The sequence below is a fragment of the Balaenoptera borealis genome, assembly GCF_965194805.1.
Source record: "Balaenoptera borealis genome assembly, chromosome: 1".
NCBI lineage: Eukaryota > Metazoa > Chordata > Mammalia > Artiodactyla > Balaenopteridae > Balaenoptera > Balaenoptera borealis.
In genome coordinates this window covers 186,715,111-186,739,892 of record NC_138860.1, presented here as the reverse complement: position 1 = coordinate 186,739,892, position 24,782 = coordinate 186,715,111, and the positions used below count along the sequence as shown (strand labels likewise).

The window sequence follows — 24,782 nt, the reverse complement described above, 5'->3', positions numbered from 1 at the left end:
AGGGAGGGAGGCGCCAGGCCGCCGGGGGAGGGACCGGCGGAGGGGGCGGCATCTGGCTCCGCTCGGGCGGCGGAGGCGCGGCCACGGCAACGCCCCGGGGTGGCCGCGCGCCGGGGGCGTGACCTGATGATGTTGTGGGCGTGGCCAGGAACACCCTGTGGCTGTCATTGGTTAACTCAGCCAGAAGGCGGGGATTCCAGTTGAGCGGGGGGCTGCGAAGTGCTCGGGCACGCTCATCGGCCCCCTCGGAAGGGGGCGGGACCAGTGACCCCGGGGCGGAGCCACGAGATGGGCGGGTGGAACCCGGTCGCCGGTAGTGGCCGAGCGGCTCTCAGAGCAAAGGGGTGGAGCGGGTCGAGGGTTGGCAGGGGAGGAGGGGCGGGGGCTCGGATGAGGAGGCGGCCTGAGGGCGGAGCCCGCGCTAAGGATGGACCCGGCGTTGTGGTAAAGCAACTCTGCCTGTCCCTAGCTGCTCCAGAATCACCGTGATCCCGTAAAAATAATGGCCTCTCCCACGCACGGGTCTGTGTTTAAAAATGGGAGCAGCCAGATGGGGCGGAATCCTTGGTGAGACCGATTTACCCAGGACCCCTGAAAAATCTGAAATGGACGAGGTTGCAAAACATTTAGAGGTGTGGTCTTCCTGAGTCTTGGAGCTGGGAGTATTGCTACCTTTGAAGCAGTTAGGCCCACTCTCGAACTGGGGCCTAACCTGGATCCACCGAGCCCAGAGAGCCCAGGGATGGTCCTCTGTGGGTTAAACTTAGAATACCGTTTGTATTGGCAGTGAGTGCATTTTTCTGGGGAGAAGGGTGCCCTTGATTAAAATGTTTCTATAGAAAGTCTGACTATGTCTGCTAATATGCCTCTGTCTGGAGAGAGTATAGAGAGAAAAAGCCCCTTTTAGGCTAAATGAGAATTGCTCTGAACACCCACCTTCCCTTTTAAAGGGACGCGTGTCTTCAAGTGTGGTCTCACTTTCAACATTTAACTTAACAATTGCATGGGGTGACACTAACCACAGTTTAGAGGCCTTACTGCCCTGCTTTCCCCAGCCTTTTCACTCCTTTTCTGTCCCATCCTCTTCCACTCCCCTCACTTTTCTTTCCCTTCCCTATGCAAGGATACAAGATACTTTTTTTTTTTTTTACTGTATTTATATCCTCTAATGTCCATATTGCTCTTTTGATTTAATAACTTTTTAGTTACAATTGAGGAATACTTTAATTTTATCAAAAGTCATGAGATTATGAACTTTTAAAGGCCAGAAATAGATTTTAATGATGTCTGTATTTCCATCAGCTTCCAGACTACCATGCCCATAACAAGAGCTCGAGCAATATTTCTCAATACAGTTACTAGCTTGTCCCTCAAGTTTCCCAGCGCATACCAATACAACAAACTTACATATTCAAGTTATTTTCATGTAAATATTGATGTTTAAACAAATGAATTGGGACTTCCCTGGTGGCACAGTGGTTGGGACTCCGAGCTCCCAGTGCAGGGGGCCAGAGGTTGGATCCCTGGTCGGGGAGCTAGATCCCACGTGCATGCCACAACTAAGAGTTCGCATGCCACAGCTAGGGAGCCGGCAAGCCGCAACTAAGGAGCCCGGAAAGCTGCAACTAAGGCGCCGCCTGCCACAACTAAGACCCAGTGCAACCTAAATAAATAAATAAATAAATATTTTAAAAAATAATAAACAAATGAATTAAGAGACTTCCCTGGTGGTCCAGCGGTTAAGACTCTGCGCTTCCACTGCAGGGGGCACGGGTTTGATCCCTGGTTGGGGAACTGAGACCAGGGAACTGAGATTCCCACATGCAAGGAGAGAAAAAAGAAAGGTATATGCTTAAGGATAAATATGGGAAAGGAATGCATAAAATGAAAAGGTGTCAGTGTGAAATAGTGGATGCTTTTCCTTTCTTTAAAATTTTCATAAATATATTGTTTTTATAGTTCAAAATTACAATGAGTTCATCAACATAGCCAGGCCCTTAACTACCCCATCAGTTCAGAGTTGGAAAATTCTGCATTTCTAGATAGCAGTATTACTGCAGGATTAACGCAGAATGAAACACTGAAGGCTTAGGAGGCAGGAAACATCTGTTAATTCTGACAGCCCAGCACTGTCTCTGCCCTTTGGGGAACTGCTCCTCCCCACCCTCTAACCACCAGAGGTGCTGATGAGGTTACCAATTATAGTATTCTACCCTTTCCCCTCCACAAAAAAAAAACAAACAGGGGAGACATGAACCCAAGCTTGATCAATTTAAGTGCTGCGTTCTCTTGACCATTGGCTAAGAAGAGGATGTGACCTGAGCTGAGCCAACTGGAGTTCTTCTCTGAAACTTTCTGAATTGGAAATGAAGGGAAGCTCTTTCTTTCCTGTTGGATCAAGAGCTGTAAGGATGTGACCTCAAAAATGTTAGCATTATCCTCCACCCATCCCATGGAAAATTCTGAAGGAATGAGGCAATGTTACTGGACAGACACAGAGACCAAGATTTGGAGGGAGGGAAAGTGAAAGGGAGAGAAACTATCATGGTGTATTCCATGGTTTCAGTAGACCTTGCACCAACTCTGCACAAACCATCTCACACTTAATAGGTCCCCAAATCTGCCTTTCCTCTGTCAATAGCTGGCACCTCTCCACCAAGTTGCTTATACCAGAAACTTAAAAGAGTATCCTTGACACCACGCTCTCCTTTATCCCTCACGTTCAGTCCATGTTGTTTCCACCCTCAGACCATACCTTGAATATCCCCACTTCCCACCCTCTCCACTATTCTGCTCCAGTTTAACCCATCATCAGCCCTCACCATGACTCCAGCACTAACTTCCAAGTGTGCTCTCATTCAGGCTTTCCCTACCACCGTCAATCCATTGCCCACACAGCAGCTAGAGGGATCTTCTTAAAATGTACTGATCTTGTCACACCTCTGCTATTCAATGACTCCTCTTTGTTTTCCTGATGAAGTTCAAAATCTTTAGCATGGCTACAAGGCCTTGCATGATCTGGCTCCAGCCTGACCTTGAACTACCTTTGCCAACTGAGCTTCCACCACACACAGGCCCTCTCCCTATTCCTTGATCACAGGATACTTCTTTGTGCTTTGGTACATATGAGTACCATTTCTCTTCCTTTTACTGAAGTGTAGTTGATTTACAATGTTGTGTTAGTTTCTGGTGTACAGCACAATGATTCAGTTTAACATATATATACATATTCTTTTCCATATTCTTTTCTTTTATGGTTTATTACAGCATATTGAATATAGTTCCCTGTGCTATACAGTAGGACCTTGTTGTTTATCTATTTTATATATAGTAGTTTGTATCTGCTAATCCCAAACTCAAGGAGACTTTTCTTGACCTATGCTAGGCCAGCCCCAGTCCCAACATGGCCATAAATTCCAGGAGGGCAAGGAGGTCACTGTGAACCACTCCCACCTAGCATAGTAGCTGACATGTGTAGATGCTCAATAAATACTGCATGAATAAATAAATGTGTAAAGACTGAACCCAGGACTTTCCCTCCCACTGATAGCCACTCCTATTTCCCCATCTCCACCCGCAACTCCAATGCTACCAACCCTCTTCTCACTCTTCACTCCATAAATTTATGATTCTATATTTTACCCTTTCAGCTTTGGGGAAGGCCTCTCTGTGCTCCCAGACATATATGTATCTTTAAATAGTTGCTTTCTGGAGGAAAAGAAATCTCTATCCTCTGTACCAAAGGGATAACTCTAACAGTAAAACATTCAGGCCAAGTACGAAACAACAGTGGAGCCACAGCAGGCTGCAGGGAAGGAAAGCTATTTTGAAGTAGTTATGGCAACAGTGGTCCTCAAATTTTACCCTATAAGAGGGCCTCCTGCCTACAAGTTGAGCAGGTACAAGGTGAGAATGGGAGAGAAAGGAAAAGACTTTGTACTGAATAAAGAAGAGATTTTTTTTTTAGTAAAGAAAAAATAAGAACTAATTCTTTTTGTGTTTTGAAAACCAAATTTTAAACACTAATAACTTCCAATAATATAGAAAGTTCGAAAAATTGTCTTTTGCATCGGTCCCTATGTTTGTCATCCTGTTTACATGTGATACAACTCTAACTTCTTTGAGGATAGACAGCGACGCGGAGGCTAAGCACGCAGCAGACAAAGCATGCCGCGGTCGTGTGCCATTCTCCTCTTTCGCCTTGGCAAGTGACTTGTCATTTAAGTTTACTTTGGAGATGATAAGGAATTATTAAACACAATGATGAAAGCATTTTGTAGAGCAGTGGATATACATATTTTGTGTCATGAGTGGGGTATGTGCAGCTTTGAACATCTGGCTCGCCACCAACCTGTCCCTAGAGTGTTGGTTTCTGCAGCATCTGATACGTACATGCTCCCTACATCACGGAACCTTGTTTGTACTGTGCTTGGGAACAAGATAAAGAAATAATTATTCATTTCTTTGGCTGAGTGTTTTGACAGACCAACATGTCTTTTTTTTTTTTTTTTAATTTATTTTTGGCTGCGTTGGGTCTTCATTGCTACGTGCAGGCTTTCTCTAGTTGCAGCGAGCGGGGGCTACTCTTCATTGCGGTGTGCGGGCTTCTCATTGCGGTGGCTTGTCTCATTGCGGAGCACAGGCTCTAGGCGCGTGGGCTTCAGGAGTTGTGGCTCGCAGGCTCTAGAGTGCAGGCTCAGTAGTTGTGGCGCACGGGCTTAGTTGTTCCGCAGCATGTGGGATTTTCCCAGACCAGGGCTCGAACCCTGTGTCCCCTGCCTTGGCAGGCGGCTTCTTAACCACTGCACCACCAGGGAAGCCTGACCAACATGCCTAATAAGTGTACTTTGTGAGCCTCAAATGTTCACCTAGTAAAGACAAACCAACATAAGGCCTCAATTTAGATCCAAATGTTCAGCCTATTAGCCTTTAAGCACAGTAGTCTGTTTATCACCTTTTTTTTCCCGGCTGGTTATCGTCTAATTAAGCATAAAAAATTACCATCCCTAAAAGCAAAGAGCCTCTACTCTCTGGGAATAAATGACAGAACAGCTATCTTTCCCCCCTGCACAAACCAATGCATTTCATATCTGTAGATATTGAAATGTTACCAGTGTATTTAGGTGAGACTGAAAAGACCATTCCTGACAAGCAATTCCTTCCTCACCCTACTGATGGACACACTGCCCACCAGCTTACTGTTGCTAACAAGTAGTGGGGCCTGTTATTATTAAATATTTGTAGCTTTGCTCCTACCCTTCACTGTGCTAAGAGTAGAAATTTTCAAACCTACCTGAGAGTATAAATCCTCCTGTTCCACATTTATATGTTTAGCTATTTGCTATTTGTAAGACTGAGGTCGAGCTTTGCAGTAATGTGACAGACACTTAGATTTTGCATTTTGGTCCAGCAGAGGTTGCTCAATCTAAATGAACTTTGTGGCTTTGTTTTCTGCACACACCGCTCCCCTCACTTTCTTCATTACTGTTCTTCTAGGAAATTACTTCCCATCAGCAGTACTTGCCCCCAGCTGGTTGTAAGTCAGATGGGGCTCTTTTTTTATAGTTAATAAACACTAAAGGCTGAGGGCAGCAAATCTACACCCTGGTGCCAGCTAATGAAGAGCCTCACATGAAAGCTTATGCAAAGGGGACAGGCATAGTGCAAATGTCCTGGGATCCCAGATAATCCACTATTCTCCCACACGCTGCATAACAGATACTAATGATTATTAATTATTTAAGCAAAGAACATGAGAGCCAACACAGGCGGCAAAAGGAAAAAACAAGAAGCTGCACTCTAGAATCCTCTGTTGAAATCATTTTAATTCACACAAGCTACAGAGCCAAGGGAAATAGACCAAGATACTTAACAGCTAAAGAATTTTTTAAAATCCTCTACCACTTTTTTCCCTTAAAAAAAAAAAAGGCAACTTAGGCTATATTTGTATCCATTGCTGAAAAACTGGCATATGAAAATGACATGGCTTCCACAGGCTGCCCTCTGTGACGGCACGTGCAGGCCAGGGAGTGACAGGAGGAGGCTCAGCCAGGTCTTCGTAGGCTCCAGTGAACCCTGAGGTTGTGAGTCCCAAGTCTCCCCTCGAGATGCATCTTTCTTGCTCACACACACTAAGGGCACTGGAAGTCTAACGCTTGAAGCTCCATCCACCTTGATTTTCTTTTCTTTGTGCTTTGTACTAAAACCTTTGTGAGATTTTCACTTCAAATTTCAAACGTCGTGTCATTCCTGGTAGGTTTTACTTTTTCTTTGTATATATCAGGATACCTAGAACGGTTTCTTCCTATTACATAAGCTGTGACACTATTTTAAAAAGTTAAGTGCTCAAAAGAGGCACAGTTTGATCTTATTTTTAAATTCTTAGACAATCTCCACTTGTTTGAAACTAATTGGTGGTTCTACAGTGCAACCTTTCCAAACTGTCAATCCCCTGGCAGCTAACGACATTTCCTCTTACAATCGGAGTTTTAGTTTCTAATTCAGTAACATTTAGAGATCTAACGCTCATTATTACTGTAACTAACCTGGCTCTGTGACTAACAAGAGACTGTGTTTTCTTTGCAGGTGTCTTTTTCTGACCTTGTTCCAATATTCACACTACCTTCCTCTAAGTTCTTACGGGACCTTTCATTTGAACTGATTCAGAACTTCATCAACATTTCACACGTGAACTATTATGTATCCCCTGGCTTTTGTTCAAGCATAGTCTCTTTAACCAATCGCATGTCACTGTGCTAGGCAGGGGATAAAGCAGCAAATCAGACACATATTGTCCTTGCCCTCATGATGGATAAGACATACACCAATGAATTATACACCTGAATAATTCATTGCAATTATAGTTAAGTGCTAAAAGCTGAAACACAATGGGCTCTGAGACCATATAATTGGGAACCTAACCTTGCATTAGAGTCAGGGAGAGTTTCCCTGGGAAAGTAATATTTAAGCTCACACTTAAGGTATAAGTAGGTGTTAACTAAGCAAAGAGTGGGGAGAAGAGGATAGCACACAGTGGGACCAGCCCATAAAAAGGCCATGAGGAGGAAAGAGAGGATGGTGAGATCAAACTATGGAGACAGAAGGCTGGGTGGCTAGAGTGCAGAGTGATGGGGAAAGAGGTCAGGCCCCTATCATACAGGACTTCATAGGTCATGCTAAGCATTCAGTATTTATCCCCAAAAGTAATGAGAACCACCAAAAGGTTTAAACAAGGATATGACATCGTTGGATTTGTATTTAAATAGATGACTATGGCTTTTGCAAGGAGAATGGACTAAAGTGGGATAAGAACGGCGTACTAGCAAGTGATTGCTGCATAAAAAAACCACCTTGAAACTCAGTGGCTTAACAAGCATTTGTGGTTTTTGTTCAGGGGCCTGCAAATTGCCTGGTGTGGGTATACTTCAGGCTGTGGGTTGACTGTGACTCTGTTGGGTTAGGCCGGGATCAACAGGGTTTAGCTGTACATTGGGATTAAGTCTGCTCCATGTGTCCTCATTCTCCTTGAACGAGAGGCCACGAAGGGCACATTCCTCTTATGATGAATGGCAGAAGAGCAAGAGCACCGAGACAAACTGTGGAAGCACACTGAAGACTCCTCCAGGAATCATATCCATAAACATCCCATTTGTCAAATTCAGTCTAATTGCCAGGCCCAAAACAGTGGGATAAGGAAGTATATTCCACCTCAAGGCAGGAAGGTCTGAATAAATAATTGTTGAGTAATACTCCAATATATCAAAGCAGCTATCATCAAGGCATATTCCATTCTTGATGGAGAATAAATACATGGTAGAGTCTGTTGCTTTCTTCGTCCTAATCCATCTTGCTTTAGCCCCCAAACAATTGCTTTAATTTTCCCAAAGCCTTTACCGGATAGAATATAAAACTGTATAATATTATCAGCTTAGAATTATCAGCTTAGAATGGCACAGTAGGCATTCAATTTATGATGGATGAGTCTGGCACAGTGCTATGTACTCTCATCAATTTTTAGATTTAATTTATTGTTTTGGGGGGGTGGGGGTTTTTGCATTTTTTTTTCTTTTCTTTTTTTAAAAATTTATTATTTGGGAGGAAAACAAATCTGTTTTCCCCCCAAAGTCCTGATTTATCTCACATTCTTGGGCTTAGCTTTAACTGGGATTCATTGTTTTCTTCCATTCTTGCAGTTAGGAATGCATTCACAGCCATAGTCCTGGGTCTTTAATAAGAAGCTAGTCTTGCTGTGGACATCAACATTTTTGGTGGGGTGTGAGGTTGAGGGGAGAGTTCATGTAACTTGGAAGCAGCCCTGGGGAGTGAAAGTGAACTATTTTTAGCTGAATTCGAGTGGAGGCAATGCACTTGAAGAATCCAAAGCCTTTAGCAATACCTTAGATTGACTTTAATGAGTAGTTAGACTGAAATAGCTACAGGCTCCAGGGGGCAGACCAAACCTATTGAGAACCTCTCCTGGGAGGTAAAAAGGCGCTCCTATAGCTCACATCATGAAGCAGCGTCAGCCTCTTCCACGCCCCCAGCACGGTGCTCCGCATGGCAGCATTTCTGCTCGTCTTACTAATTGGTGGCTAAGTACAGACAGAACAGAAAGGGACACTTATTTTACTAATAAGTAGAAAAGCTTTCTCAGGAAAGCAGAAGACATGCTCACAGAGAAGAGGAGGCAGGGAGTCCTTAAGCACGCATACAGGTGACACTTGGGACTTTAAAACAACTTTGAGCAGGCAATTTCCATTTAATTTCTTTTCAGAGAAGACACATAGAAACAGCATGCTAAAGGGGCTGCAGTGTCTGCAAAAGATAAAGGGACTAGTTTTAATTTGCCTTCCATTTCTGCTGCTAATGACACCCTGCTGAGACATACTATAATATTAACACACAAATTCCCACAAACCCAATAACATCCTTTCACTAGGATGTCTTGGGTTATTATAAGATCTCTGTAGCACAAGTTATGTCATTAAAGGAAATTTAAAAGTAAATTAATCTCACATCCAGGAAACGAAAAGACAGGAGAAACAGAATTGTAGGCTTTTCCCCACATTAGGTACTCCTAGTTAATATATTTTATGATCTTAATTTCCTGTTATTTCAAATATCTAGATATGAACACAAGCTTCCCTTTGTCAAACCAAACACAACGCCTCCATTTTATTTAGTATTCTTAAAATGTATATTTTAAGATTTTAAATATTTTAATGAAAGTGGCATTATTTAATTTTATACAGTTCCTTAAACTGTAGTTTCAAAGCCATTTAACCATTTAATAACTATTCTTCACAAAATATCTACATGAATATTTGGAAGGTGACTTGACAAAATGAGGCCAAAATTAAGTATAAAAGAGTGGCACAATTAGGATTAGAAATGTAGTGACAGGGTTCAGGGGACACACCACCCCACGATATGGCACCTTGGCATATTGACTATTTTAAGCCGATGGAACTTGAGAAATGGCATGAGTAGTAAGGACTTTCGACCTTCCCTTGAAGCAGGTCATAAAACCCTCATGTGAGAGGTGCCCTCCCCAATACGTGGAAGGAAGGAACATCCTTACATTCGAAGAAGAGACAGAGAGGAATGGGAACAAATGGATCTGGCTGAGTTTCCCTCAGTTTCTTACACTCAGCTCACCTTTGTTCTATCTCATTTTCCCACAACTTTCCACCCTTCATCAAATCTAGCATACAAGCACTCAGATTTAACTGTTTCTCTGGGTCTTCATTTCCTTATGAAGGTTCCCATGTCACATAACACTTACAGTAAATAAATGTGTATGCTTTTCTCTTGTTAATCTGCCTCTGTTATAGGGGTCCCAGTTAAGAACACAAAAAGAGGAAAGATATCTTTCCTCCTCTACAGGAGTATTCCCACTTTCTTTCCATTTAATATTCTCCAAAATGACTTAATAATATAAATACAGATGACTCTTGAACAACATGGGTTTGCATGTGTGGGTCAATTTATACCCAGATTTCTTTCACTAAATACATACTACAGTACTACACAACTTGTGGTTGTTTGAATCCACGGATGTGGAACCACAGATACCAAGGGCTGTCAAACTGTACACGGATTTTCAACTGCACAGAGGGTAGGCACCCCCAACCCCCGTGTTGTTCAAGGGTCAACTGTATTTTAGTGAGATATGCATTTTACAATATTGATTTTATTTATTTTTTTATTTTTTGGCCACTTTGCGTGGCTTGAAGGATCTTAGTTCCCCGACCAGAGACTGAACCCAGGCACACAGCAGTGAAAGCACCAAGTCCTAACCACTGGACTGCCAGGGAATTTCCTACAAGATTGATTTTAAAATGAGGTAAAAAATTATAGATGAAAGAGATCATTTAGATCAAATTGTACAGATCAGAATTATTTCCAAGTGTAATCTTCCTTATAATATGTGAATATACATCTGAAATAATGTTTCTAAGGATCCAGCTAACTATGATGGAGTGACAGATTTGGAGGGAGGGGTAGATCTATTTAAAACATGATTTTATCATTGTGAAATAAACCTCTTGGTGATGCAGCCGGATATCTAAACTTCTATTAACCATATAAACACTTAAGAGTCTTATTTTTTTAATAAAAGTACTCTATTCAATATCCATTTTAGAAAATTTAACCAAAAAGAGCCAAGTAATGTGTCTGGCGTATCTCAGCACTCAATAAGTGCCTGATGAAAGAATAAATGACATCACAACCAGAAGAGGTAGCAGATAGAAGCTTTCCTTGCTTCCACATAGTAATTGCTGTTAAGATTTTTCTAAAACCCATTCTCTTCACTTTCAAGACCTAATCCCCACCAGGGAAAGTACATTTTGAGTTTTTCAAAGTAAAAGGGTCTAGTGTACACAATTTGTCCAGTGCCTTCATTGTAACAAAATTAACCTGGCACAATCAACCTCCCTCTCTGGCAAGAGCAGCACCGTGGGAGGTCGTAGAGTACTGTGGGAGCAGTCAGGCTCCCAGAAGAGAGGCACACACATGAATGAGCACACACTCACATCCCTCATTTCTGCTCCAGGCTCACAAGTTAAAGACAGAGTTCACATTTTCCTTCCTGAGAATGGGAAGTAGATTTGGGTATGTCTCATGTACTCTTTTATTTGGACTCTTGCTCATGGTATTTTCTCGCAGAGGAATAAACCACTCATAGTTCTGGAAGACAGGATGAAAAGAAATGCCACGAGGCTGAGGCTAAGGGGCTGAGATTTTGCCTGTTTGCTCGAAAATTACAAATGCTCCTCTCCTGAGTAAATATGAAACAAAATATTTAAGAAAATGAGTATAAGTTCAGAGGTCTTGTTTGTTTTGGTGCTTCAAACGCAATGGAAGTTTATTTCTTGCTTCTATGAGTTTAAAGTGGACTTTCCTGATTGGTGGGTGACTCTCTTCCAAGTATTGATATAGGGTGCCAGATTTATTGCCTCCTACAGGCTGCTATCTTTTTTCTTAAATTTTATTTATTTTTATTGAAGTATAGTTGATTTACAAGCTCAGAGCTTTAAAAACCAAATCTAAGGTATAATTTACCAAGACCTAGAATAAACTTGATGTAAAATTTGAGGTGCTAACAAAGTTAAAAAAAAAATTTTTTTTAAGGGACTTCCATGGTGGTCCAGTGGTTAGGACTCGGCACTTCCACTGCAGGGGGGCACGGGTTTGATTCCTGGATGGGGAACTAAGATCCTGCATGCCGAGTGGCGTGGCCAAAAAAAAAAATTTTTTTTTAAAGATAAAGTAATAAACACCACATTTTCTAAGAACATGGTCAACCATAGGATTAAGACAATCACTTACAACCTAATCCAGGCCAAATATTTACTTTTACCTAAATTACCTATTTTTTTTATTATCATCGAGGGTCACTGCCTCAGTTTTCAACTTGGCCTGGTTTACGAGTATTGCAGGAATAAGGCCAGGCCTAAAAGAATCAGGTTTTCATACAAGCCAAAAAAATCACTGAACTCTTCTTATAAGAAAAGCTCTATGTATATATATGACAATTTAGCAGCAACAAAAAAATAGTACTTGAACTACTAAGACATTTTAGAGTGAACAGACATAATTACGATAACAAACTCTTAAACCATGTATTGAAATTATGACTGAAACACAAAATCAGAGGTTCTTGTGGGAAGGCTTCAGAAGTTGTCACAGTTGCCAGAAGCTGAGGGCAGAGGACCTGTAACTGATGCATAATCTTAGAAAGGACTCTTACTAGCATTACCTTCCTTTTTTCTTTAATTAATTAATTTTTGGCTGCGTTGGGTCTCCGTTGCTGTGCACAGGCTTTCTCTAGTTGCAGCAAGCGGCGGCTACTCTTCTTTGTGGTGTGCGGGCTTCCCATTGCAGTGGCTTCTCTTGTTGTGGAGCACAGGCTCTAAGCACGCGGGCTTCAGTGGTTGTGGCACATGGGCTCAGTAGTTGTGGCTCGCGGGCTCTAGAGCGCAGGCTCAGTAGTTGTGGTGCGTGGGCTTAGTTGCTCTGCAGCATGTGGGATCTTCCTGGACCAGGGATTGAACCCGTGTCCCCTGCAGACTTAACCACTGAGCCACCAGGGAAGTCCCTGTCTTCCTCTTTCTTAACTCAAAAGAAAATTGGTGGCTCTCCTTGACCTCCTTTATAGAAAATATTTTTTACTTGTTTATTTTTAATTGTAGTCCATTGTCTGAGGCTGTAAGGAATGTGATGCTCTCAGAGGAAAACAACCAAGTGTTAGGAAGCTACCAACTGACAGCCTCAAACTGCTCAACTTTCCTGGTCCTCTGCTTGGAACAGCATGGACTTTGCATTGTAAGCTCTTAAGAACGTCAGTAACCCCTTGTGTCTGAGGTCCTTTCAGCATTACAGTCTTTCCACCTTGCTATTAGTGTGAGCAGGGAGAAGGGCTTTCAAAAAGAAAATGAGTGAGGATGTCAAAAGGCCATATTCTAGGGTGATATCTAGTAGAGCCATATTTCTAACCTGCTTTTTGCAACTTAATGAAAATATTAAGTACTAGTTTCCCCAGTTTCTAAATCTTTTTAATTCCAGGGCCACACAGACTGGAAGCAATTACAGCTTGTTCACGGGGGGTCTGTGGGAATGCTGACAGTTTTAATTTACATATTAATGCTGAAAAACAATTTGAGAGGCAAAGAAGAGTATTCTTTGGTCTTAGTAATGAAAAGACAAGAAAAAAAATGTGGACAGGAAAGTGATTGAAAAGCTCTAGGCAAAATGGTCTGGGTTTATTTTTTCTGTAATAATTTCAAACTATCCACCAGTCACTGTAATAAGATACTATTCCAATGGTGGATTTGCACAGTCTTTTATTTTGCCTAAGATGACCATTCTTTGGCTGAGTGTCTTCAATAAAAGGCCTATCGACCAAAGTTAACAACCCATCTGTCCCAACTCCAACTCGTTCCTGGGAACAACTCATTATATTGCTTGATTTCTTCCTCTACCTAACTTAACACTCACAGGATAAAAACAAAGCAAAACACTGAAAGAGAAATTGTTTTAAATTATTAGATTTCATTAAACAGCCAGGTTGGACACTGGATCATTGGAATTTATTTCTGCGGCAAACCCCAGTTCTTTGAAAAATGCAGGAATTCTTTTCATTAAAATATTAGCTTGACCCAAGGATGTCAAAAAGCTGCCTTAGCATTAGTTATTGCAGTCTGAGACCTCCCAAGACGTCTAAAAAACTAGAAGATTAAATATAGCAAAATATGAACATAAACATAGTTTACAAGTCATTTAATAACTATAGTTGTATAGACTTTTCAAATTATTTTTCTAAATTACCAAATTTGTGAAAAATATATCATATGGCCCTTGAAAAAACTATTAAATGGTGGATTAGCTCCAATGTAAAGCTTTCTACATTAAGAAAGAGAGGGGAATGCATGGTAATCCTATGTCATAGTTAGCTCCTATGATCCCCACTGAACAGATGAGGAAAATGAGGCTCAAAAATATTGTCACCAGGGCTTCCCTGCTGGCGCAGTGGTTGAGAGTCTGCCTGCCGGTGCAGGGGACACGGGTTCGAGCCCTGGTCTGGGAGGATCCCACATGCCACGGAGCAACTAGGCCCGTGGGCCACAACTGCTGAGCCTGCGCGTCTGGAGCCTGTGCCCCGCAACAAGAGAGGCCGCGATAGTGAGAGGCCCGCGCACCGCGATGAGGAGTGGCCCCCCGTTTGCCGCAACTGGAGAGGGCCCTCGCGCAGAAACGGGGACCCAACGCAGCCAAAAATAAATTAATAAATTTTTTTAAAAAAATTTAAAAATAGATGTTAAAATTAAGTAATTAAAAAAATATATATATTGTCACCTACCAAAGGTCACACGGCCATGACTGACAGTGTCTTGCTAGGCACTGCAGACTTTGAAACGAAGGTTAATTTTAAATTAAGTACTAGTCATCACTTACAAAATGAATATATTAATGTGATTAATGATAAAAAAAATATTTCACTGAAAAAAAAAAAAATATTTCACTGAGGTTAGTCTTACAGAAAGTTTAAGGGAAACCAAAGTTAAGGACTCCAGATTCATTTAGGCCTCTTTCAAATATAAAATATTCTTAATTTTCCTTGTCTTACTACTACTGGAAGGGAATTTTGCTACGAATTAAAACAAAACAAAACAAAACCCAAACAGCAATTCTGTTCCTAGGTATATACCCAAAAGAATTGAAAAGGGGTATTTATACAAATACTTAGGCACAAACGTTCATAATGGCAGCACTATTCACAATAGCCAAAAAGTGGAAAAAACCCAAATGTTCATCAAGAGATAAATGGATAAACGCCAAGTGGTATCCATGCAAGGGAATATTTTCAGCCATTAAAATGAACGAAGTACTGATACACACTACAATGTGGATTAAACTAAAAAGTATTACACCAAGTGAAAGAAGCCAGACACAAGAGGTCACATACTATATGATTCCATTTATATGAAATGTCCTGATAGGTAAATCCATAGAGACAGAGAGTAGATTAGTGGTTGCTAGAGGACTGGAAGGAGGAGGGAATGACTGCTTAAGAAGTATGGGGTCTCCTTTGGGGGGGATGAAAATGTTTTGCAACTAGATAGTGGTGGTCATTGCACAACACTGTGAATGTACTGAATGCCACTGAATTGCACACTTTAAAATGATGAATTTTAAATGGTCATGTGAATTTCACTTTGGTTAAAAAAAACACACAGAATAATGAAATAATGGCGATTGACCATAAAGCCCTAGATGAATAACAGGTAATTTGCTTTTTCTTAGTTTGTCACAATTTTATGAGTTTGTGACCGTCATAAACCAATATATAAAAAATTACCCATTAAAAGTTCCAAGTAAGGCATTAATGTAGCTGAGGTCCCCTAACTTGTCCAGTTGGCAGAGCACCTAGTAGAGTTTACAGTACACAAGAAGCTTTAAAAATGTTTTTAATTTGTATAAAGTCTAAAGAAAAAGAATATTGAGAAAAATATGAAAGAATATGAAGTGGCCAGAGCCTAGGAAATAAGCTGACGTACATGCATATGGGAAAAATCTATATATCTGAGCATGCAGAGAGATGTAAACACTCAGGAGAGAAACCAGTTTCTTCTCATAACTTATTTTGTGTTTCTCCCAAAACTGAAGAGTAAATAGTAGTTTACAGTCACCACCCACTGGGCTTCAGCAAAGAGGTCACACACAGGGAGGGCCTCAAGCTGCCACTTCCAATTGCTTCCCTGGTGAAACAACGCAGGAGGTTAAGTTACTTCAGGAGACTCTCAACAGGGCTCCCATTGTTCCAAGCTCAAAACTCAGAGATACAATGGGCACCATTCATACTGAGAGCTTACGGGCTGGGGAATGGTCCCTCAGTGACAACTTTTTTTGGGACATTGAATTTTCATAAACACGGACTTGCACCGATAGGTGTGAATTATTTTTTAAAAGCAGCACAAAATAAAGAAATAAAACTCAATGGACACTAAACTGACAGGACACCTAAGTCTTATCCCCAGCTCTGTCTCTAATGTGACTTTAAGAAAGTCACCTGCTCTTTCTGAGCCTTACTTTCCTTGTTTGTAAAATGAAAATGATTCTAAGATCACTTAGAACTCTAAAGTTCTGTGAACACATATGAGGTCTGTTGATGTTGCTACATTATTTACTCCAACAAGTGGGGATAAATTATAAACAGAAAAGAATCGTCAGTTCGCATCTTTTCATTTACTACCAGCACTTAAAAACAAGGAGGCTCAATAAAGACAGGCAGAGACACTATTTTGTTTTCTCTTAAACAGACAAACCATAATGAATAAGGTCCAGTGAGCCCCTCCATCCCAACAAGTCCAGGATCACGGAAGTGGGTATCCCTACACAAAGCACAATGATGAAGGGCATAAACAAAAGCCTTAAGTATGTTTTTCTGTCACCTTTTCTTAGGTTATTAATACATTTCATGAATCTCTTGACTTCTTTGCCATGACTCAAAATCCCCGGAAGAAAAATGCCATTTACAACAAGAATGCGATCAATGTCCCAAGTTTTCACACCATGTCATTTTTTTGTTTTTTCAACCTCAAAACTTGCCAAAGCAAGAACTTTGTCGCCAGAGCCTAAGGAGAAAGACACATAATAAACAGAAATGTCATTTCAAATGCATTTATAGTTCCAGGTAAAGAGAGGAAAATCTATCACATAGATGATAAAACAGAAAATGAAACGAGCTTTTATTATCAGCGCATTATCCCTGACCCTCCCCACTGCCACGACAGTTTCCTTCCCTGCACAAACAACTCAGCCATGTAGGGCAATTTACTGGTTACAAATACTTACTTTAATTCAGGTATGAAATAGAACATGTAACATTTTAGTTTACTTTTATATTTACATTTAGCTGACAAATATTTTTAAAGCATTAGGCTATATTAACTTGATTATTTTTAATTAAATAGTATTGCAAAACAAACCCATTAAAAAGAGGTTTATAAAGAAAACAATTCTGGTTTCACCTCTAAACTCAAGAAAAGGCCATCATTTTATCTCACCCGTGCCATCTGTCAATCTAGAGCAGTAATTCATGTCCAGCTTTCAGAAATACGAGGGTACTCACCAAGGTCTGTAGAGACTTTCTCAAACTGGCTGAGTATAGCACCTGCGTTTGCTGACAAGAAGGCCTCGTCATCTGCAGTCAGCTAAATGAACAGAACAAAGCCCAAAGGACTGAGTTCAAATGTGAACAAAGTGGCTCTAGGAATCACTGTTAAGAATGTCTTAGGACCACAAACCAAATCACAGATCAAGAAGTTCTATACCAAATACTTCCCACTTTTTCTTTATATCTAATATATTAAGTTAAATACAAGTACCTTCTCTCCAAGTTTCCTGAGAGCTGTTAGTATCTCCACTTTCTGCTGAGTATACAGATCTCTTTCCAGCTTTCCTACCATGAGATCTCTATCCATCTGTAATAGATGAATGTAAAGTATATGGTATTTAAGTTAAAAGCATTCTTTGCATAAAATCAAGCTTTTCAGATGTACTTTTTTAAGAAAAGGTCCTCTACCAATTAATATTATAAAGAACTATAGAAACAACTCAAGGCAAACATGACGGAAATGTTATTACACAGTTCTAATAAATCTTGATACTAATCATAACCATTGTCTTAGTTATAAACTCTACTGAGGAATTAGTAGGTCAATAGCTTCTTTAAAGAGGAGCTATCCTCTAAGAACTCTATTTCATTAAACTGAAGTGTGGTCTAAAGGCCTGAATGAGACAACTGGTAACAGATCTCCTGGACCTTTGGTTAAATATCACCTCTACCACCAGAAACATTGATAGCATGTACTATGCTTTGGTACTCTTCTATGTGCTTTACACATTTTACTCCATTTAAACTTCATAACAACCATAAGAGGTAGGGACTATCATTACTGCCTTTTTACAAATGGGGAAACAGGCACAAAAAGAGGTTGAAGAAGGACTTCCCTGGTGGTCCAGTAGTAAAGAATCCGCCTTCCAATGCAGGGGATGCGGGTTCGATCCCTGGTCAGGGAACTAAGATCCCACATGCCGCGTGGCGTGGTGCGGCCGAAGAAAGAAAAAAGAAAAAAGAAGAAGAAAAAAAAAAAGAGGTTGAAGAAAATAACTCCCCCAACATCACATACGTCCATAGTAGAACAGGGGTACAAATCCAGACTCCATGCTCTTAACCACTATGCTATTAAACTACCAATGGCTGCAAATAACTTATTAATGTCTTAACTATATTCAAGTCTATAAACAGACTTCCTCAAGTGTCAGGTTTATAAAGATGTTTGAAATTCTTAGATGGGAAAGGCCGCACATGCATAAAGCATGGCTGCTAATGAATGCTAGATGGGATTTCAATTCAGAGCTCCAGAAATAAATAGTAAAACTTTGAATGTAGAGTCGTAGCACAAGCAGTCAGTAGCAATTTAAACTGCCATATGCTGGTTAAACCTCTACATTCGTTATCAACAACAACTGCTCAAAGGACTAATTTTGTCAGAAACCTAGTTGTGGGTTGTGGCTCTAAAGTCAACTGACCAGTTTTTTGAAATAGACTATTTTTTAGAGCAGTTTTAGGTTCACAGTAAATTGAGCAAATGGTACAGAGATTCCTCATACACCCCTTGTCCCCATTCATGCATAGTATCCCCATTATAAACATCCCCACCAGAGTGGTACATTTGTTCCAACTGATGAACCTACACTGACACATCATAATCACCCAAAGTCCATACTTTACATTAGGGTTCACTCTTTTTTTTTCTAATTTAATTTAATTAATTTATTTTTAAAAATCATTTATTTATTTATTTGGCTCCGCCGGGTCTTCGTTGCGGCGTGTGGGCTCTTTTAGTTGCGGCACGCAGGATCTAGTTCCCTGACCAGGGATCGAACCCGGGCCCCCTGCGTTGGGAGCGCAGAGTATTAACCACTGGACCGCCAGGGAAGTCCCTAGGGTTCACTCTTGGTGTTGTACATTTTCAAATGACCAATTTTTTAAACTTCAGAATAACATAAGCAATAACATGAGCAGAATAACATGAGCAAATTCTTGGGCTGAGAAAAGAAATACATACAGGGACTGGATCAATTTAAAGAACCTTTACCTCTGCTAACCTTGTCCGAAGCTGACCTGGTTGTTTCTTTGCAAACAATCTGATGACCTCTGGGGTTTTAAAGGCCTGGCTGATAGCTGCCTGGATAGCCTAGAAATACAAGAAGGTGAAAACTAACCAAAATAGTCCAACAAATCAGATATTACAATATTTGATTGATGGGTCTTCAATTCTTAATAGGTCTTCTTTGTTCATCAAACAGTGTTACAACTTTAGTATCCATTTGCTATTTCTATGCATGTCACTGGAGTCAAATATGTAACTAGATGAAGATCTGGAAGCAAATGCTGTTTTATCCATAAGTAGACATTCCTCTAGAAGTTAAACCCCAAAAAAGGTACATTTTCTATCTTAAATATACTTACTGGAAAAAAACAACAAAAACCAAACTGTGTCACCAACGTAAGTAAATTATGCTTACCAGTTGCATTCCACTTAGTTCATCAACCAAAGTCATATTTCCAGACATAATTTTCTTTAGTGAATCATTAAATTCACTTAGTTGCTCCAGAGTTTCTTTTTTGGTTTCTTCATATTCATCTGTATCAAGTTCCTCTCTGAAGTACAATGAACATAATATAGAAAAATATAGAGTTCCAAGAGAAAAAAACAATCTTAGTATTTATACACTAAGACTTCAGATACGTATATATACAAAAAATATCCTGGGGAAAAAAGGCTGAAAGGAAATATCAAAATACTAATGATGGATGTGTTCACATATTAGTATGGGCGTTTTCCTGCAATTCTGACAATTAAACTTTCTTTTTTTTTTAAACCAAAATGAGACATACTTAAACCACATAATAACTTCCTTTTAAGCAGTCTCTGAATCAATGGTATAACCTTGGGCAAGATATTTAACTAGCCAAGTCTCAGTTTTTTTATCTATTGTATAAGCTGCAGATAACGATAGTACCTACTTTATAGGGTTGCTATGAGCATTAAATGAAATATGGAAAGTACTTGGCATATAATAGGTACTTAATAAATAGCTGTTATTATTACCATCATTATCGTTAATGGTGGGTAAAATTTTATGCACCTTGAAATACAACAGCAATGCAGTACCTGCCATCTGAGTACTCCAAACAAGCCATTTATTAAACATAAACTACAAAACAGCTCCCATTTATTGAGTGCCTGCTTTGGGCCAAGCACTGTGTTGTTCCCTTCATCTGCAATATTTACAATAATCTTTCAAGGCTGTTAAAAAGGCAATGAGCAGTCTTAGTCCTTTGAGCAGTCAAGGCTGAAGACACACCAGAAGTTCAAGCAGTACCTTCTCAGCTTGATACCAGGCAGGGCTACTTTAAATACTGAAGACAAGGTGGGTGTTATTATTTCCATTTCACACTCAAGGAAATGGAAACTTAAGGTGGTTAAATATTTAGCCCACGTTCACACTCACTTTGTAATTAATCTAAATACTTTCATATCCCAGCCTTTTTAACTCCAAAGCCAGTACTGAGTTTATTTCTCCAGCAGACAAAGCACTGTGAAGAACACTACAGGGGAAACCAAAATCACACATGGGCCTGCACACATGGAGCTTATAATCTAGCTGCAGAAAAAAAAGCCATTTTACAGTATAGCAGCACACAATTATACTATTACCTGCATTCCTCCAGGTCCTGTAATTGCTGCATTAGTCTATCCAACTGTTCTTCTAAGTTCTGCTTTAATTTGCTTGTCTCTGTCTTTCCTCTGGAAGCCATTTTACTCTCTAAGTAGAACAATAAAGCAATTTAAAGTAGGCTATACTCAAAAAAAAAAAAAAAGTGGTGGGGACTTCCCTGGCGGTACAGTAGTTAAAAGACTCTGCGCTTACCCTGCAGGGGGCGCTGGTTCGATCCCTGGTCTAGGAACTAAGATCCCGCATGCTGCGTGGCACAGCCAAAAAAAAAAGTGGCTATACTCTTTCTGAGCTACAGGTGTGGGGAAGATAGTTGTGCAAAAAAAAGAAATCTCAATTTATATATAAAAGTTTAAACGCATATAGTAGTAACACCCCACAAAAATGCCTGGGAGTCTTCTTAATTGAATTGACAAATTAATTAGAAGTTTTAACTATTAGTCTATCTTACTTTAAACATATTTGATAGATGAAAATACAGATTTATAAAGAAACAGATCAGGCGTGACTCTGCTTTACAAGATTCATTTTGACATTCTTTTTCATTCTTAATAAGTACACTCCAGGACTCAGAATACTCCTAGTATTATCTTATTGGTCTTTTTGTGCATTTACCTAATGACTTGTGGGCATGAACAACTTTTGATATGAATTTCTTCTTTGGAAATGTGCCCATTTTTCTACTGGATTATCTTTCTCTTACTGCTTTATATAACATAGATATAAAATCTTTGCAATTATGTTACAAATATTACCTCTTGTCTCCTGACTTTAAATTTTATTTATGGCATTTTTTGTTATGGTAAATTATTATTTTTAATGGCCAAACCTATCTTCTCCTCTATGTCTTCTTAGTTTTGTGTCCCATGAAAGCAGGCCCTGACCATCTCAAGATTTTTTTAAATATACTATTTTGTTTTTGTTTTTGGCTGCACTGCGGGGCTTGTGGGATCTTAGTTCCCTGACCAGGGATTGAACCCAGGCCCATGGCAGTGAGAGCGTCAAGTCCTAACCACTGGACTGCCAAGGAATTCCCAAAAATATACTATTTTTTTGTTAACGCTGTGAAGTAGGGATCTAACTTTTATTTTCTTTCAAATGGATAGCCAACTGCCTCAACACTGTTTACTAGTCAGTATTTATTGATGCTACCTTTAATTGAGACTCAATAAAAACAGACTCAAGTCTGTTTCATTGATAATATTCTGGTCCTAAGGCATTACTTTACTATTTTAATTATTATAGCTTTAGAGCTGGTGTATACTGATGACTGATAAGGAGTTGGCTCTATTATTGTTTTTTTTCCCCAAAATTCTTGACTATTCTTGTACATTTTCCCTTCTAGATGAATTTAAGAATCAATTTGACAAATTCCCCAAAAAAATTAAATTGAAAAATTTTTTTTTTAATTTTATTTATTTATTTATTTATTTTTGGCTTCATTGGGTCTTCGTTTGTGCGCGGGCTTTCTCTAGCTGCGGTGAGCGGGGGCTACTCTTCGTTGTGGTGCGTGGGCTTCTCATTGCGGTGGCTTCTCTTGTTGTGGAGCATGGGCTCTAGGCACGCGGGCTTCAGTAGCTGTGGTGCACAGGCTTAGCCGCTCCGCAGCATGTGGGAGCTTCCCGGACCAGGGCTCGAACCCGTGTCCCCTGCATTGGCAGGTGAATTCTTAACCACTGTACCACCAGGGGAGTCCCTCAATTGAAATTTTGACAGGGGTTACATTAAAATTAATATGGAGAAAATCTGTATCCTTGAAATTTGAAACTTCCAATCAAGCAATGTATCTCTCCACTTATCAAAGCTTTCTTTTATGATCTCTAGTTTTAAAAAAGTATTATTTTATTTACAAAGGCTTTAAACATTGAATGTTCTTAGATATCCTGTATTTTTTGTTAATATCGGAAATAGGGTTTTTGTTATTACAATTTCTTTTTTAAAAAATAAATTTATTTATTTATTTATTTTTGGCTGTGTTGGGTCTTCGTTGCTACGCACAGACTTTCTCTATTTGCGGAGAAGGGGGGCTACTCTTTGTTGGGGTTCCCAGACTTCTCATTGTGGTTGCTTCTCTTCGTTGCGGAGCACGGGCTTCAGTAGTTGTGGCTCGTGGACTCTAGAGCACAGGCTCAATAGCTGTGGCCCACAGGCTTGGCTGCTCCACGCCACGTGGGATCTTCTGGACCAGGGATCGAACTCGTGTCCCCTGCACTGGCAGGCAGGTTCTTAACCACTGTGCCACCAGGGAAGTCCCTATCCACCATTTCTTACAGGCAAGACTCCAGCCTCCATGACCTTCCCTGAGTTCCAAAGGGCGGATTCCGAACATTTGCTAATCAAGGGAGGAGTAGCCAAGAAACCACCTGAGGCAAGATTAAAGGGACCAGAGAAGAAGCTCATCCTTTTTTTTTTTTTAAAGACTGTCTAGAACTGTGTTCCTGAGGCTGTTTTCTTTTTTTTTAATTTTTTTTTTTAAGTTGAATCTTTTTTTTTTTTTTAATTTTATTTATTTATTTATTTATGGCTGTGTTGGGTCTTCATTTCTGTGCGAGGGCTTTCTCTAGTTGCGGCAAGTGGAGGCCACTCTTCATCGCGGTGCGCGGGCCTCTCACTATCGCGGCCTCTCTTGTTGCGGAGCACAGGCTCCAGACGCGCAAGCTCAGCAATTGTGGCTCACGGGCCTAGTCGCTCCGCGGCATGTGGGATCTTCCCAGACCAGGGCTCGAACCCGTGTCCCCTGCATTGGCAGGCAGATTCTCAACCACTGCGCCACCAGGGAAGCCTTTTTTAATTTTTAAAAATTTTTACTTATTTTTTTTTGGCTGCGTTGGGTCTTTGTTGCTGTGCACGGGCATACTCTAGTTGTGGCAAGCGGGGGCTACTCTTCATTGCGGTGCGTGGGCTTCTCATTGCGGTGGCTTCTCTTGTTGCGAAGCATGGGCTCTAGGCGCGCAGGCTCAGTAGTTGTGGCGCACAGGCTTGGTTGCTCCACGCCATGTGCGATCTTCTGGACCAGGGATCGAACCTGTGTCCCCTGCATTGGCAGACGGATTCTTAACCACTGCGCCACCAGGGAAGCCCTCATCCTTCTCTTTTGAGCCTGCATTTTCTTCTACCTATCAAGGCCAAGTCATCCATTCTTCAAGGTCAAGTTTCACCTTCTCCATAATGCCTTCCTTGGTTCCCTCCCAATCACTACATTGTGAGTTATTTAAGAGTAGGGATTTTACATTTTCTTTATACACCAGCGTCTAGCACAATGCTGGGCAGGTAGAAGGTACTGGATAAATAACTGGTAAATGAATAATGAGAATTGACTGCTTTTTACATCTTAGTAAAATTGACTGCTTTTTACATCTTACTGCATTCTACATCTTAGTCTCCATTTAACACTATGTCTGCCTTGAATTATATGTGATTTCATTATAGCTTGTTGTTTGTCTGTCTTCCTCTCCAGACTGTAAACTGAGAGCAGAAAATGGGTCTGATTTCTTTCTTAGCCTCTTCAAGCACTTAATACAGACTACATATTCGATAACTGAATGAACTGTATAAAGGCACAACGTACTGTAAGGAGGTAAAGCTATTCTAAATGAATTTCAGGGAAGATGAAGACGCTTTAAAAACCTCACTCTCATGCTACATTATTTGAGATTTATCCCAGAAAGATTAACTCGCGGGCACCACCTAGTATTCAATAAAGGTGGTGCACCTTTTACCGCAACTGCAAAATTACTCTCAAAAACTGTAATTTTTGAGAATTAAGGTACTCATTCATGCTCACCTGTCTCTTAGTCCTCTGAACTCTGCTCAGTGCTGACCGGTCTCAAATTGCATAAACCTCCAATTCTTGAAGTTCCAAGTGTCTTAAACTTGAGGAAAGCGGAACTGTTCATCAGGACTATAAGAGGCTCAAAGTTCAAACCACCTGGGGGTGGAGCTGGCTGGGAAAAGGGAAACCATTAACAAGT

General features: G+C 40.5%; 1 protein-coding gene across 5 annotated transcripts; it reads right to left on the bottom strand.

Moving 5' to 3' along the window:
• Positions 1–4,529: 4,529 nt before the first annotated feature.
• Positions 4,530–24,735, bottom strand: LZIC (leucine zipper and CTNNBIP1 domain containing). 5 transcript variants are annotated; one of them, XM_082353144.1, is made up of 7 exons: positions 24,596–24,735; positions 20,793–20,901; positions 19,597–19,732; positions 19,167–19,265; positions 17,391–17,486; positions 17,135–17,216; positions 4,530–4,868 (listed from the first exon to the last, which is right to left on the bottom strand). In XM_082353144.1, exons 2-7 carry the CDS (start codon positions 20,891–20,893, stop codon positions 4,834–4,836), a joined length of 549 nt encoding a protein of 182 aa, XP_082209270.1. In that variant the 5' UTR covers positions 20,894–20,901; positions 24,596–24,735; the 3' UTR covers positions 4,530–4,833. The 5 variants fall into 5 exon arrangements, with proteins under 5 accessions (XP_082209270.1, XP_082209271.1, XP_082209268.1 ...); XM_082353145.1 differs by lacking the exon at positions 4,530–4,868 and adding an exon at positions 8,385–8,591; XM_082353142.1 differs by lacking the exon at positions 4,530–4,868 and adding an exon at positions 16,230–16,637.
• Positions 24,736–24,782: the final 47 nt, after the last annotated feature.

Excerpts from the sequence above, each read along its gene's own strand:
- LZIC (XM_082353142.1), bottom strand. The coding sequence starts at position 20,893 with ATGGCTTCCAGAGGAAAGACAGAGACAAGCAAATTAAAGCAGAACTTA. Across the intron at positions 19,266-19,596 it reads AACTAAGTGGAATGCAACTG|GCTATCCAGGCAGCTATCAG; the intron begins GTAAGCATAATT and ends TTGTATTTCTAG. Across the intron at positions 17,487-19,166 it reads TTCGGACAAGGTTAGCAGAG|ATGGATAGAGATCTCATGGT; the intron begins GTAAAGGTTCTT and ends CATCTATTACAG.